Here is a 16426-nt window from a genome sequence, read left to right as displayed (position 1 = left end):
ACTAATATGAGAAGACGTTTCAGTACTTTCCTAGTTTAAAAAAGTCTGCTACTATATTTACACAACGTGAAAAAATCCATAAAGGTCTAATTTTTTATTTCCATGAGCTTGATTTCAAATTTTCTCTCTCATTTTTGTCACTGACTCATCTGCTTTTCTGGTGAACAACCACAAGCAATGCTTCACCAAAAATGACACCAACAAACCTTTAAGGTGTTACAGCATCTTAACACTTCCCCTTAATTATGGGATGTGCTATGATCTGAATGTTTATGTGCCCTCAAAATTCGTATGTTGAAATCCTAATTCCCAAAGTGATGGTATTAGCAGGTGGGGCCTTTGGGATGTGATTAGGGATTAGTGCCCTTATAAAGGGGCCCAAGAGAGATCCCTCACCCTTTCTACTATGTGAGCACAACAGCAGAAAGACAGCCATCTATGAATCAGAAAGTGGGTCCTCACCAGACCCTGAATCTGCTGGCACCTTGATCTAGGGGTTCCTGGCCTCCAAAATTACGAGAAATAAATTTCTGTTGTTTATAAGCTATCCAATTTCTCATATTTTTGTTACAGCAGCCTAAATGCACTAAGACAGAGTGGTTTTCAAATGTATACATCAAATTACCAACTAGAAGCATTTTCTTCCCTAAATTAAAAAAAAAGTGCTGTAGTTTGGATGACTATCCCCCCAAATCTCATGTTGATATCTAATTCTAACATTGGAGGTGGAGTCTAATGGGAGGTGTTTGGGTTATGGGGGTGGACACCTCATGAAGAGATTACTGCTGTACCAGGGTGGTGGTGGGCAGTGAGTGAGCTCTGCTCTATTAGTTCTTGCAAGAGCTGGTTGTTAAAAGAGCCTGGAACTTCTCTCCTCTCTCTCTCCATTGCCTCTTTTCTCTCCATGTAATCTCTGCACATGCAGGCTAGCCTTTGCCTTCTGCCATGATCGGAAGCAGCCTGAGGCCCTCACCAGAACCTGAGCAGAAGCTGGTGCCATGTTTCTTGTGCAACCTGCAGGACCATGAGCCAAATAAACCTCTTTCTTTACAAATTACCCAGCCTCAGGTATTTCTTCATATCAACACAAATAGACTAAGATAGAAAGCAGAGGCTACTCATCTATAAAACCATAAGTGCACTTGCTTACATGACGGTAGGAGGTTTGTCTGGCCAGTCTCTCCTTAGCTTTGTTCATTTGGGTGGAAAAAACAAACAACTCTGTAACCCACATGTTACTCATAAGCTTTAGCCCTCCACCTTTACATCTTAGCCCAAATGAACTTGAATATCCCTCTTTCACACATTTCCACCATTGCAAAACAGAGGATAGAAATCCAGAGAATGGGTTACTCAGGGGCAGCAGGAGGCTTACAATGAAACCGAATCTTTGAGTAACAATCTCTTTTCTTCTAGATAACAACCACTTTAAATTCCTAAACTTTCTTCAGTGATTTATTTGAAAAAAATGTTAAAATCCTACAGGTGTCCAGCACTTAATAGATGGTCAAGAAATGCTTGATAAGACTTACTGTGCCCTTATGTACATCATCTCATTTCATCTTAATAACAACCCTAACAACAGGCATATTATGATCCCATTTTAGAGGTGAGGCAATTAAGGCTTAAAGGTTAGAAGAGCCTCCCAGGGGCCCTCAACAATAGGGCAAAGGGAACACATGAACCCCAATATTGCTGATCCCAGGATATGGATACTAACCACATACAATACACTAGCTCTATTCAGGGTACCTTGGAGTCAGCCTGTGGACCCAAGGCCTGCATCTAACCTTGACCCACAATCCGATGGGACTTCATCCCTCACCTATCCAAACACAGCAAAGACACGGGGCACCTAAAAACAGCTTTTAGCAAAATACTAGGGGTGATCTCCTGCCCAGCACTCTTCTCTGCACACACACTGCTGATGCCAGGGAAAAGGCTCATCACTGCCCTTCCTGGGGATGGGGTGGCTGCAAGACCTGCAACATACAAAGATTACGCAGTGCCTCTGCTCTTTAAATTCCCTGTAAATATATGGATGGAATGAGTGAGAAAGATGGCTGCTCAGGTCCATCTGGTAGTTATTTTCTTTACAAGAGTAATCATTATGTTATACCACTTCCCTTTCTTATTTTAACAGGCTTATTAGGACATTATTAGTCAAGGGGAGACAGAGGCTAACCCATGGCATAAAAGTTTGGGTGAGCAAAGAATAGTAAGACTTGTGCTTTCAAAGGCATACGTGGGTGTCTGATTGATCCCCTTGGTTAAAGCTGCTCAATTTTACCTTTCTATCCAACGGTGCCTACCACAGGGCCTGGCACTAGGGGTATGAGAATGTGAGGAGCTAAACGGCAGAATACATTTGGAAAAACTTCACTTCATTCCTACTGTTAACCACTCTTAAAATTACCAGGATAAAAATTAAAGAGATGTGCTCATATTTCATCCAGGACATCATCTTTTTGTCTAAATCTATTTTTTTTTTTTTTTTAACGGGGTCTCACTCTGTTGCCCTGGCTGGAGTGCACTGGCACGATCTGGTCTTGGCTCACAGCAACCTCTGCCTCCAGAGTTCAAGCGATTCTCCTGCCTCAGCCTCCCCAGTAGCTGGGACTACAGGTGTGCACCAGCACATCTAATTTTCATATTTTTGGCAGAGACTGGGTTTCACCATGTTGGCTAGACTGATCTCAAACTCCTGACCTCAAGTGATCTTCCTGGCTAGGCCTCCCAAAGTGTTGAGATTACAGGCGTGCGCCACCGTGCCCGGCCTAAATCTCTTTCACAGCCAGGATCTGTTTTGTTTTGTACTCCATGTGCTCTACACTGGCCCTCTGTAAATGGGAACATGGTATGGGATGAAAACATTTCATGGACCAGAAGCCAAGAGGCAAACTAACATGAGCCAGTGGAGGACACTTGGCAAGTTATTTAACTTTCTGAGCTTCTGTTTTTTCATCTGTAAAATGGAAGGAAAGAGTCAAAGGTAAGAGCACCTATCTTGCAGGGTCTTTCTGAGGATGAAATAAAATAATGCATGTACACCTCCAATCCAAACAGTACTTGGCATATATAATAATGGTGCTTTGAAAGCCTGTGCGAGACTTTAGAGAAGGGCACTGCCCCAGGAAAAAATTCTTTTCTTATTTTGGTAACAGTGTGAGCTCGGAGATGGGCAACACTGGGTTCAAATCCCAGCTCCACATTTAAAATCTAACTTCTAGCCTTAATCTTTCATAATCTGCCACTCCCATTAAAAAAAGAGGTCTATCTAATAAAGAACATGGAGAAGATAACATATGCACATACAGAAAGCACCTTAAGTGTATGGCACCCAGTGGAACTCAGTGAATATTGTTTTCTTTCCTTTTAAGCTCCTTGGTCTACGGTCCAATGCATAATTGCCTTATAAATAGATTCTTACTCATCAAATATTTTTATAGTAAGGCAAGCACCATTTCTGAACACAGAAAGAGCCACTCACAGACAAATCTCAAAAGAATTGCCAATTCAAATTGTCTGGTTATACTCATTTAATCCAGTGTAGCTGGGTAATATATTTGTAAACCAAATCCTAATTTTCCTTATAAATCACAGAAATGAAATAGAAGTGACAATCTATAACTTTTTTTTTCAGCAGAAGTGGGCTGTTTTGTTAGATATACTACGGAATGGCTCTAAGCAGGAGCTTTTCAGAAACAAAATTTACTTCATGGTGAATACTCTAATAGATACATTACAAAGTGTTTGGACATCTGGAACATCTTTTGATACAATTGTCTATCAGATTTACTTATTTCCAGTTCTGAAAAGGACAAAATAGTTTCTGGGATTTGGGGCTTTATAAAACTTGACCTGGGTGGATCTAGTGGAACAAAAATAATGCCTCCCCTAAACCTGGAAACAATTTTGTTAACTGGGGCATCACGGAGAAACTCATTCTTTTTAAACACGAGCCCACTTTTGGTTAGCAACCTAAAAAGTTTTGATGACTGCCAAGACAGGCCTTTCAATCTTGAACTCATCACCAAATGAATACATATCAAGAGCTTACAGTGCACATGGCGATGGATTAGTGTCATAGACATGGCACTGGACAAGACAGACTCTTCCACTTATGTAGTTACAGCTATGATAAATGCCATGCAGGAGGATAACCAAAGTAAGAGTCTCAGGGCACCAGATGTAGTCTGTGAGGTCCTAGAGGCCTGGCTTCCTAGAGGTAGTGATGCTTGAGCTGAGATGAGAATAGAAAGAATGATTGTCTAGTGTTATGCAAATCCTACGTGCAGACAGAAAGGCTGTGGGCAAGAGGGGAGAGGTGGAAAATTTGCAGGTTATTTAGTGCAGAGTACTTGGTAAGATTGTTCCAGGTAGACAGAAGAGCAAGTGCAAAGGCCTGGAGGCAAAAAGGAGCTTAGGGGCACATCCATCGACTCTCAGAGACATGAGAAGCTGAGAGAAGAGGATGAAGGGGAGAAGAATCCAGGCAGGTGGAAACCAGTAGGATCCAGAGCATGTTGGACCTTATAGCCAACCAAGAGAAATGGGACAGCATAGGAGGCTTGGGGGAGAGTGATAAAAGATACACATTTCTAAGAGATTAATTCCTGATGCTAGGTAAAGAAGGAACTGAAGAGGAGCAAGAAGATTTGTAGAGGAAAGAGTTATGGTCCAGGCAAGAGTGTTTGAGACAAAGGCCAGTTTTGCCCCCCAAGGATGTTTGGCAACATCCAGAAATATTGTTGACACTACTTGGAAAGTGCTACTAGCCTCTAGTAGGTAGGTAGGCAGATGCCAGGGATGTTGCTAAACATCCTCCAATGCACAGGTCAGCCTCCCACCCCCATCACCACTACCACCACGACCACCAACACACCCACAAAGAATTATCCATTCCAAAATGTTGGTAGTGCTGATTCACAAACTCTGGTTTGGACCAAGGTGGTCATTTGAGTGAGCTGGAGAGCTATGAATAGATTCAAAATGTATTTAGGAGGTAAAATCCACAGGATTCAAAGACAGACTGGATGGGAGGTTAAAGAACAAAAGGTATCGAGGATGTATCTCAAGTTTTTCAATCAATCCAAGGAAAGTTACGTGCAGAATTGTTCCTTTCCCAGAAAGAAAAGCAAAAAAGATGTTTGCTTTGGAGTGCTTTTGCTCTAAGAATCAGAGGGGTAAGTCAGGGTGGGAAACTGAGGCTGGAAGCAGAACTCCTTAACTTACTCAAGTGTAGCAATCCCAAGTCTGTTGCAGCTCAGATGTGGCCTCAGTGAGATCAGAGATGCCTGTCTAGGCTATGATTATCTGTCATTTAACTGCTAGGCAGTCTGGGTTTTTTTTTTTTTTTTTTTTTTGAGACGGAGTCTTGTTCTTTCACCTAGGCACCCAGGCTGGAGTGCAGTGGTGCTATCTCGGCTTACTGCAAGCTCCGCCTCCCGGATTCACGCCAATTCTCCTGCCTCAGCCTCCCGAGTAGCTGGGACTACTGGCGCCTGCCACCGCGCCCGGCTAATTTTTTGTATTTTTAGTAGAGACGGGGTTTCACCGTGTTAGCCAGGATGGTCTCGATCTCCTGACCTCGTGATCCACCTGCCTCGGCCTCCCAAAGTGCTGGGATTACAGGCGTGAGCCACTGCACCTGGCCCAGGCAGTCTGGGTTTTAAAATTTTATCCTGGTCTTAAGAAATTTAGGAAGGTGTTTAGACAATGATCAGTGAAACCATAACTGTGTGAAGACCAATACATGTTTCGTCTATATCTACCTGAGCGTAAGCTCTTCGTCTAGCTTAGCAGCTACTTAAAGGACCAGCATGATCTGGGAGCTCATTGAAAATGCAGAGTATCAGGCCTCTGGCCAGCCCTAATGGATCAGAATCTCTAGGGGTGAGACTCACGAATCTGTGTTAAGCTCTCCAGTGACTCCAATCACGCTAAGCCTTGAGAATCCTTAATATAGCTCACATGGTAGAACAGAAGAGACAACATCTATGCTGGTACAGCAGTAACAAACCCTAAGCGCTCAGCAGGTGTCAAAAAAACTGAAACCTAAGATAATTTAAAGAATGCCACATCATTTGTGCAAGTTCTAGGCTGCTGAAGAGCTGGTACTGAAAATCTAGGTGTTTCTAATCTCCTTCAGCTTATAACAGAGAAGCAAACATTAGGGCTTATTTTAAAAAGAAAATAAAAATGTTGCGCATTAGAGTTTCCAGGACATACAAATCCTTCTGCCTTTTAGAAGTGCATAAACAGTACCCAGCAGGAGCAGAGAGCCGGCCCAATGAAATAAACAAGTTCTTAAACAGCTTCCAATGGGAGGAGTTTTATGGTTGACCCAGGAACAGCAAAAGCTTTCAGTAAGGGCCAGTGAGGGTTAATTTCGGGGCAAGGAGAGACAGCAAGTTTCCCTAAGGCCTCAGCTGAGGCCAGCCTGGGTCTGAGGCCTATCTAGGGCAGCTTCTGGGCTAGAACATCCTTTGCTGTTCTCAAGGCTGGCACTGAGGTTCGTCAAAGTTCCAAGCAGGGCTCCAACTCCAGAACAAACCTTTCTCCTTAAGTTCAAAATCAACATCTTGTCCCTAAGCTTAACATCCTTCTTTATGCTACCCACTAACCCAACAGAGCCTCAAAAATATCCACAGTTTTGATTCAAGTATCATATTTTTGATTCTGAGAGAGATTTTACCCAAACACTCCAGAAAGAAAACAGAAAGTTAGGAAGAAATAATAAACTAGCTCAACAATAAATGATGCATAAACTCTGGGGCAGTGAATGGCTTATTTATAAATAAGCGTCACTTAAAACGATGAGGGAAGTCCAGATGACAGGATAAACAGTAGAAACTCGGGAACTCCTTCACCCTAAATCTGGCGCCTGATTGAAGACCAAGCTTTGCCCTCTGTTTTGGTGATTCAAAGGCTCACACCAGTCTTTTGTGTGCCTGTGAGGTCCTGGGTGAGCTGTGGAGCTGTAAATATTTGCCCTTCGCCCAGAGCTGGCCAGCTGCTGAGACTGCAGCTGACAGGCAGGCCAGGGGCCAGGAAGGGGGGCCAGGTCGGAAAACTTGCAGGCCTGGTGTGCACGTATGGAAGGGGGGCTGGGAGAGGGCAGGGGGAGGCAAAGCAGACACAGGCCCTTGGGGGAGCCTCCGGCAAATATTTTCCCCTTTCTGCCACGCCACCTGGAGCAGGCAACCAGAGCAGTGGCAGCAGGCCCAGGCCCCTCCCCAGGAAGGCAGAAGTACCCAGCTGTTGAAAATGTGGCTTTTGCAATCAGGGAAACCAGTGGTTCTCAACCTGGGCGACTTTGCCCCTCCAGAGGACACTTGACAATATTTGGACTGTCACGACTTGGGAGGGAGGCCAAGAATGCTACTAAACATCCTACAATGCACAGCACAGTACCTCCCCTCCCAACTAAGAGTTATGGGGCCCCAAATGCCAATATGCCCCCAAACTGAGAACTCTGAGGTAGAATTTGAGTCTAGCTCTGCTCCCTAAGTCACTATTTAATTTTGGACAAGTTCTATAACTTCTCTGAGTCTGTTCCCTCATCTCAAAGGACAACATAGGTAATGCATGTAAAGTACTTCCTACTGTTGGTGGCACTTAATAAACACTCAATAAATGGCACTTGTGGTTGCACTGAGGAGCAACGTGATAGTTTATAGGACGTGGGCTGGAAAGATGGGCACACAAAGATTCGACATGCAGCTTTGCACCCAAAAGCTGAGACCCAGGCATGAAACTTCCCCTTAATGAGCCTCAGTTTTTTCATCTACTAAATGGGTAGGGTCACACCAACCTCACTTGATTAAAAAGGAAATGACTGGGAAGAATGCAGCACCCAGCCTGGAGCAAAGTAAACCCTCGCTCAAGGGGACTGCTCAGGTGGAGATGTTAAAAATAATTGTAGGTAACACTTGCTGAGCATTTATTCACTCTCTGCCAGGCACAGTACCAGGCCCTTCTACTAAACTCTCTCCCTGAAGCCTGACAAAAACCTTTCGCACTGAGGGAAACTGAGGGACCTGGGAATTAAGCCAGAAGTTCAACCAGCTGGTCAGCAAAAAGCCCAGATTTGAAAACAGTTTTAATTCCAGAGGACTCACACTTAATTATTACTTTATACTTGTTGGGGGCAGAGTGCTCCTTTAATTCTTTCTGAAATCCCTGGATGAATACCTCAGGGGTGCCTGGCTGTTTTTACTCTGTATACCACGTCTCTAGGGACCATAGTTTCCAACTTTAGAGAGGTTAAGCAGTTTGCTCAAGGTCAGCCAGCTAGTTGGCTGCAAAGCCCACGCTTGCATCCAGCTTTTACCCCAGAGGCCTCTCTTCTGGTATCCTTCTTAACTTAATCTACACTGGCTGCGGGTTCCCTTTACTTTTTTTTCTGGAATCCTAAAAGATGCACGGATACAATTCACCCAATGTGTCCATCTTTCCTCTCCTGAGTGTCATTCTATAGGTTTCTGACCTCTAGAGGGTAAGCAACTTGCCCGAGATCCCCCAGCTGGTCTGAGCAGCAAAGCCTTTGAACGCAGTTTTGACTCTGGAGCTGCATTCTTCATTCTTATCCTACACTTGCTTGTGGATTCTTTTTCGTCCTTCCAGAACCCCTGAAGCTGTACGACTATACTTTACCGGTTACGTCTAGACTATAAGGGACCACAGTGTTCCACCTCAGGCAGGTTCAGCGACCTGCAAGTAGTGATACAGCTGGTAAGCAGTGGAAGAAGAGGGAGGAAGCAAGGATGTTCCCGGGAAGCTCGGGCCCCCGTACCCAAAGGGATGGGGCGGGGCCCTTGGGTCCCCAGGGATCCTGGCTGGAGGTCGGGGCGGGCAGCAGGCGCCTACCTTGCCGCCGGGCGGCGCGGCCACGCAGCGGCTGAGCGAGTCGAGGCGCGCGCTGTATTCGGTGAATTTCTTCTGGTAGCGCAGCGCGGTCATCTGCAGCTCGAGCTGCGCCGCGGCCAGCTGGGCCACCAGCGACTTCTCGCGCTTCCCAGCGCGCAGCGCCTCCTTCTTGAGCGCCTTGTGCAGCGCGCCCAGGCGGGCCTGCAGCGCGCCGTTGTGCGCCCGCAGCGCTCGCGCGCAGCAGTGGCCGCCCGCGCGCTGCTCGCCGTGCGTCAAGGGCAGCCCGCAGCCCTCCTGGCAGCGGCCCACGGGCCGCGCGTCGCACGCGTCGCGCATGTGCGCCTCCACGTCGCGCCGCAGCAGCACCTGGCCGCAGCCCGCGTGGCGACAGCGCGCGGGCGCGAAGTCGCAGCGCTCGAGGTGCTCCGGCAGCTGCTGCAGTTTGACCACCCGGCCGCAGCCGCGCGCCGCGTACGCGCACTTGATGTCCAGCTTGAGGATAAGGCGCTTGAGCGGCAAGACGTGGTTGAGCTCTTTGGCCGACAGGCGACCGCGGCAGCGCGCCGGGCAGCTGCCCTCCTGCACCACCCAGGGCAGCACGCAGCCAGCGCAGAAGACGTGGCCGCACGGCGTGGTCAGCGGGTCCTCCAGGACCTTGTGGCACAGCGCGCACTTCAGGTCCGGGTCCACGTCGCCGTCGAAGCGGTCCAGCTCGAAGCCCATGGTGAAGGCCAGGCCCCGGGGTCGCCGCCGGGCGGCCGGGCGCCCCCTCCCTCCCCACGAGGCGGCCCAGACAGGCCGGCTGCGCCGCCCGCCCGCTCGCTTGCTCTCCCCGGACTGAGCCTAATTGATCCAGACTTCCTCGGAAAATGCCCGAGGAACAGGACTCCTCCGGCCGTATTTGCGCGAGCGCGAGCGCACATACATCTTGCCTCGGATGCCTCCCGCCAGCCCCGTGAAAAAGGGAGGAGGCTGGAAGGCAGAAGCGCGTGGGAGGACACTGAGGCTCGCCAGAAGGGACGGGCCAGCCCAGGACGCCAGCCTGAATCCTCTCGGGAAACTCCTTTCTGTTCTTTTACAGTCTACGCTATAGGAGACAAAACGCCAGCCGAGAAAAGCTCGCTGAGTTTGGAGCTGAGGCTACTGCTTTCTCCCAAGGTTTCTCTTCGAGCCTCTTCCCGAACGGATCAAAACTTTTTTACTCTCTTCTCCCTCCCGCTTCCTCTAGTGGCTGATTGCAGAAGACTAAAAATATCTTGGGGCCCGCTATCTCAGCACTTACGGTCTTTATTTATTTATTTCATTCCAGGGAAAGTTACAAAGCCTGCGGGACGCTCCGGCTGCAACTTCAGTTCCGACCAGAGGTTCTGCGAACCTCCAGGATTTAGCAGGTTTCCAGGAGCGGTGGGTGAATCTACCCGGGGAAGTTTTGGTGGACAAGAGCTGCTCGCCAGCTGTCGGAGTGGGAGAGGCCAGCGTGCTGGCTCCATCCACTTCACCTAACACCTCTGAAGTGTCTGCCCTGCAGTGTGGCAAGCGTGGTGCTGAGCGCTTCTAAATCCGTCGCTTTAAAGATCATTAGTACAATGTTGTGAGAGGGTTAGCCCCATTTGAAAATTATTTTCCCGCGATTACAAAAGAAGCGATGCTGACTGCAGAAGTTAGAACTGGGAGAAGACTCATCATCCCCAAGATCATGTCAACAACTGCCCTCCTTCAGTTTTGGTTTGTTGTGTGTGTACACTTTGTCATCTTTCCATTGAGGAAACTCAGGCTGGAAGAAGGATAAAAACAAAACAAAAGTGCCCTGTAGGGTCCTGTAGATCAGTGTTTCTCACATTTTAATGTTGTTGCGGTTCTGATACGGTGGGTCTGGGGCGGGGTCCGAGAATCTCCATACTGAAAGCACTTCCAAGTGATGCCAATGCTGCTAGTCCATGCTGGTCCTTGGATTCCCACTTGATTGGAAAACCCTGGCGATCCATAGATCTGGACATTCATTCCCTGCAGTACAGCAAACCTGACTGGGTAGCATTCAGCAACACTCCTGAGCATTGGAGGAATATTTTTGGAATTCCAAACTGGGTGTAAAGTTCATAGCATCATCCATTGATTTTATTTTATTTTATTTTTTACCTCCCAAGGCTATAGACATTCCTAAGAAACACGCAGTCAGCATTGATGAGAGTGGAATCAAGCTATGGAATTCTCATTTGGAATCTGCTGCCAGTGTCTGAACAGTGAACCGGGAGAGTTCTGAACGGTGAAGCAGGAACTCTGTATTCAGCGAGACTCTAGGGCCTGGAAAGTAGGATTACAGCATCCATTTTGTCTAATTGCTTTCCTTCTTTCTTTTATGTGGCTGCTAAAGCCCCATGACCTTCACTATTTAATTGCTTCATCAGAGTGAAAGAATTGCCTTGATGTTCATAAGGATTACTTGTTTCGCACTGACCTTTAAAAAGTTGTCACTCACTAGATTTTTCAGTGCATGGTTGAGGTCACTCGACAGTGTTCTTTAATCAGTTTTGGTGGCATTTGTTGCCTATTTGTGGTGGAGACTTTCTTTTAATTGCTTTAATCAATTAACGCATTGCTTTGATAGGATTCTGCATGGGGTGGAATATTATTGGCCTTTGTTCCGATAAGCTTGTGCCAGGGAATCCTCCATCAGTATATTCATTAAGCTACTCATGGGCTCTCAGATAATGGGTAGGAAACAAATTCTTTCACCAAAGTTGTGTGGGCTTGTCAGTTTCAGAGAATGAGCTAGTGTCAACAGGGTGATAATCTTCAAACCAAACTGGTTTTGAGAAACAGAAAAGTTCTGTCCTACACCATAAATGTAAATTAGTGCTTACTTGGGGTGTACACTTCTTTTTGGAGATGTTCTACCACCCCTCGGGTGGTCTCCCAGATGGCAGATTGAGAGGTTGTTGCTGAAATGCTACAGCTGAGGCCACAGAAGCCATAGCCTACTGTGGATTGGCCACTTTAGGCATAAGGAAAGTCTGTGCCACTCCTCACTGGTTAATTTTAGTATCAAAATTCTTGGAGGTTAGACAAAAAAAATCCTACAATGTCAGAGCTGGCAAGACCATGCATATGATTTCAGTCACCGAACTTGACAGGAGAAATGAGAGCCAAAAATATTAGGAAGAAGGAGTTGAGGGCAGAGTTTCTCAACCTTGGTACTACTGACATTTTCATTCAAATAAATATTTGTTGTGTGTGTGGGGGGGTGGTTACCGTCTGTATTGCAGGATATTTAGGAGCATCTCTGGCCACTATCCACTAGACATAGTAACAACCCCTTGTTGTGACAACCAGACGTGGCCAGTGCCGTATTGAGAACCACAGTTTTAAGGAAGCTTTTTGCTCATTACTGAAGTCAGGCAAGGCCGTCAGTCCACATTTTCTGCTGGCTGTGGAACCACCTGGTGAATGCTGCACAGTGAGAGAGGGATGTTATTATAAATCGAAAACTCAAGGCACCATACCAATAAACATGAATAAAAACTGTAGGAAGATGAATGTTTGGTGTGGCAGGCCTCCTGAGAAAAGTAGCTGATTTTTCTGACATGGATTAGATACTTACTCAACCGTCGCAGAAACATCTGAGTGTTTATGTATGGGTGAATTCCTTGTGGACAGCTGGATTGGTCACTTTGCAAATTATTTTTGTGGCTTCCACTACCTCTTGCTCTTACCCCTTCCATTTATCGTCTGATTCTGCACTTTCTAATCAAAATGTGGCCCCAAGCCTAATAAAAATACTATTTCTATATTCACCACGATCCCATTCTGATTTTAAACTCTGTTTTTAGTGTTCTTTCCATCAGCATGTTTAATCAGAAGATGATAATAATATCTACCAGTTTTTTTGGAACTCTTACTAGGTACCAAGCACTGTGCTCAGCACTTGACCTTCATTGTCTCGTTAATCCTCATTGCACATAGAGAGGTAGGTATGTTGTCCGCCCTGTTTTACAGACGGAGAAACTGAGGTTTATAGAGGTTACATAAGATATCTAAGTAGGTGTAGGTACCTTATAAGGTTACATAAGATATCCCTCCAGTCAGGGATGTCAACAGGAGAATTTCAGAACCCTCACTCTTAATCACCATAAGCATTATGCGCCTTCCTCCGCAAGCTCCAGCTCAGGAGGCACTCCCTTACAAATGATATGGATAACGACTCCACCCCTCCATGTTTGCTGGGTATCAATCCTCAGCTACCTCTAGGGTCTGGATAATTTGTGGCTTCAGTACTAGAAAAAACAAACAAAAAGAAAGTCAAGGGTTTTTACATTTTTTTAAAAATTTTCCTCCCCAGGCGCAGATGTTTGTATTCTACTAGCTAAAACAGCACTATGCAATTAGATAAGGATCTGCTTTTACCAAATGAAAGTACCACCAGAGTGTAATAAGGTACAGCAGTCATCCACAAAAACAAGTGTGAAACATTTCAGTCAGACTGCTTGCCTGTTAACATAGTCAGTGTCAGCCATCCTGGGGCCTGACACATTCGTTTGCCATGGGTTGAAAGGTAGGGAGAAGAGAAGGTAATTCTCTATTCTGGAGACTTTTGAAGACTTTGGTAAGTCAGGATGAGTTATCACAGTAGGGACGCTGGACAGAAGAACAAGAATTGCGAAAATACTTCTTACAAATTTGAGCAAAAGTCTGGTCTACAAAAGTCTGGCTCTCCTTTCCCACCTCTCCCGATGGGATTAGTTTCCACAGCCCCAAGCACATACCCTTCTGAAACATTGATCACACATGAAATGTCTTAATTTATCTAATAATTATTTAGTAGCTATTATATGCAAAGAAGAGGCTGTTCTTGCACTGGAGCTACAAAGGCTACCAAATATAATAATAATGAGCAGTGTCCCTCCCCTCTTAAGCCTTCATTTCAGGGAAAGGAACAGCAGATATCAATAAATGAGTAATAAATGAGATGATTATGGAATATGATAAGTTCCCTAATACAATGCTGCTCAAAGTATGATCTGGGGACCAGAAACATGGGCATAACCTGGAAGCATGTCGGAAGTGCAGAATCTCAGGCTGCACCTTGGACCTACCGAATCAGAATCTGCCTTTTAGCAAGATCACCAAGTGATTTGTGTGCACTTAAAGTTTCAGAATCACTGCTGTCAACACCATAAAAGCAGCTCACATGCTGGAGAAAAATCAAAGGGGCCCGTTTGAAATAGGGCTGTCTGGGGAGAGGAAGTGTGAGTTGCCACTTGAAGGATGAGACTGAGCCAGCAATAGCTGGGAGAAGAACATTCCAGGCAGAACAAGAGAAAGTGCTGAGGTTCGAAGCAAGCACATGGTCTATTTGAATTAGACAGAGTGTGCCTGCAACTTGGAGCAGAGTAAGCCAAGCAGAGAGGAATCAAACAAGGGTAGAAAAGTAGGCGAGAACCAAATGGACACGGGCCTGCAGGACCTGTGGAGGAAGGAGATTGAATTGGCTCCAGTGCTGGTTGGCACTCAAGTATTTTGGGCAGCAGAGGAGCACAGCTTGATCAATGTCTAGTTTCCATGCCACGTATTATGCTCTATTACAGAGTAGGGCAATCATGTTCACGTTCTGTCCCCCATATTTAACACTTAGTAGAAACATAATAGATATTGAACAAATAACTGCTCCCTCTTCCTGCTCCATGTAAGTTCCTGCTGCTCAGATCTTAAGCGTGGGTTAGTACTACCAGCATGAGGTAGATGTATCACAGTATGAGTTAAATAGGCCTCTGTGGCCTAGTTGGAGTACCTATCAACATTTAGAACATTGTTCCCATAACAAAATTCAGAATTATGAACAGCCAACTCCCATATGAATAAGTAGATCACTATCTGGTTGTGAATTGGTAGGCTTTGTACAGAATATGCGTGTGTATATATACATATAAATGTTCACATAAATACCTATGTATTTATAAACATACCTGTACATGCATACGTACATGCATGTGGAACAAAAAATTGTTTAGCTGAGCATAACAGAACATCCAAATAACCATGGAATAAACTAGTTAGAAATTAATTTCTCTCTCAAGTAAAAAAATATGAGCCACAGTTAGCAGGCTGAGGCTGGTATAGTGGCTTCCAGGTCGTCAAGGACTCAGGATTCTTTTCTCTTTCTGCTCCACCATCTGTAGGGTCTGGCTTCTATGCTCATTTCATGGAGAGAGAGAGCTGCTGCACAGCCGACCATTCCAGGCAGAAAAATGGAGGAAGAAGGGGAAGGCCAACCTGATTAACCTAGGGGAAGTAACTTAATCAGGTTGGCCTGCCCCTTCCTTCAGAAGCTTTTCTGGAAGCTCCACCCAACTACCTTCTCTTACATCTCAACAGCAACAGCATTTATGAAATGTACTCTTTTACAAAAGCACATTGCTTCCTGGAATATTAATAGGTTCTACCCTAAGGTATCACTTCGCATCCACTATGACAACCTGAGACAAAAAGAGAGACAATAACAAGTGTTGACAAGGATGCAGAGAAATTGGAATCCCCACATGTTGCTGTTGGGATTGTAACATGGGGCAGCCACTTTGGAAAATAGTTTGGCAGTTCCTCAGAATGTTAAATATTGAGTGACCATATGACCTAGCAGTCCCTCTCATGGAGAGAACTGAAAACACATGTTCACCCCAAAACTCATACACAAATGTTCATAGCAGCATTATTCATAATAACCAAAAAGTTGAACCAATCCAAATATCCACCAACTGATGAATGTATAAACAAAAGGTTGTACATCCATGCAATGGAATAGCATTCACCATAAAAAGAAATGAAGTACTGATGCATACTACAACATGGATTTATATTGAATACATTATTCTAAGTGAAAGAACAAACAAGAGACCACATGTTTATTATTCCATTTATATATAATATGTAGAGGTAGAAATTAGATTAGGGCTTACCAAAAGCTTGGGGAAGGGGGAAATGGGGAATGACTGCTAATGGGTAGAGGTTTCTTCTTTGCACATGACGAAATGTTCTCTAAAATTAATTGTGCCAGTGGTTACCTAACTCTGTGACTATACTAAAAAACACTGAATTGTACTCTTTAAAAGGGCGAATTTTGTGGCATATGAATTACGTCTCAATAAAGCTATTCTAAAAGTGCAAACATAGTAATAGGGTTCTGTTAATACGGAAGAAGGGGTTGATGGCTATTAGATACACAAGTGTCATTCTCCATTTGTCTATATACATTCATAAGCTATTTTTGTTTTCAAAATAATTTGTATTAAACTAGGGTTTATTTTCCTGTTCATGCTAAAGGCTACATGTTTAAAGATTACTGAATTAAATTGCATTCAGACTCTTTTTGGCTGCAAGTTTCTGAAGCCCAATTCAAAGTGAATAGGAATTTTTAAAATGGAAAAAATAGGCCACATCATTAAAAAGTCCAGGAAGCAAAGTGACTTCAGGCATGGCTGCATCCAGGTGCTCACATGAACACATTAAGAATCTGTTCTGCTTTCCCCTGGGTTAGCTTCCTTCTCAGGCATACTATCCCCACATG

The 16426-nt window shown here is 45.1% G+C and overlaps 1 protein-coding gene and 1 long non-coding RNA gene across 2 annotated transcripts in view; one reads left to right on the top strand and one right to left on the bottom strand.

Annotated features, from left to right (window-relative positions):
- The window catches only part of PDZRN3 (PDZ domain containing ring finger 3), a 242725-nt gene extending 233015 nt beyond the window's left edge, over positions 1-9710 (bottom strand). Inside the window, exon 1 of the mRNA XM_030801604.1 lies at positions 8872-9710. Coding sequence (XP_030657464.1) covers positions 8872-9594 — 723 coding nt within the window. The 5' untranslated portion in view covers positions 9595-9710. The remainder of the gene's footprint in view (positions 1-8871) is intronic.
- LOC105738836 lies at positions 8339-12662 on the top strand. Its single transcript, XR_001114693.2, has 2 exons — positions 8339-8736; positions 10181-12662. It is a non-coding gene; the product is annotated as an uncharacterized LOC105738836 (long non-coding RNA).
- Positions 12663-16426: the final 3764 nt, after the last annotated feature.

The sequence above is a fragment of the Nomascus leucogenys genome, chromosome 21 (assembly GCF_006542625.1).
Source record: "Nomascus leucogenys isolate Asia chromosome 21, Asia_NLE_v1, whole genome shotgun sequence".
Lineage (NCBI taxonomy): Eukaryota > Metazoa > Chordata > Mammalia > Primates > Hylobatidae > Nomascus > Nomascus leucogenys.
This window is presented reverse-complemented; position numbering and strand designations above follow the sequence as displayed.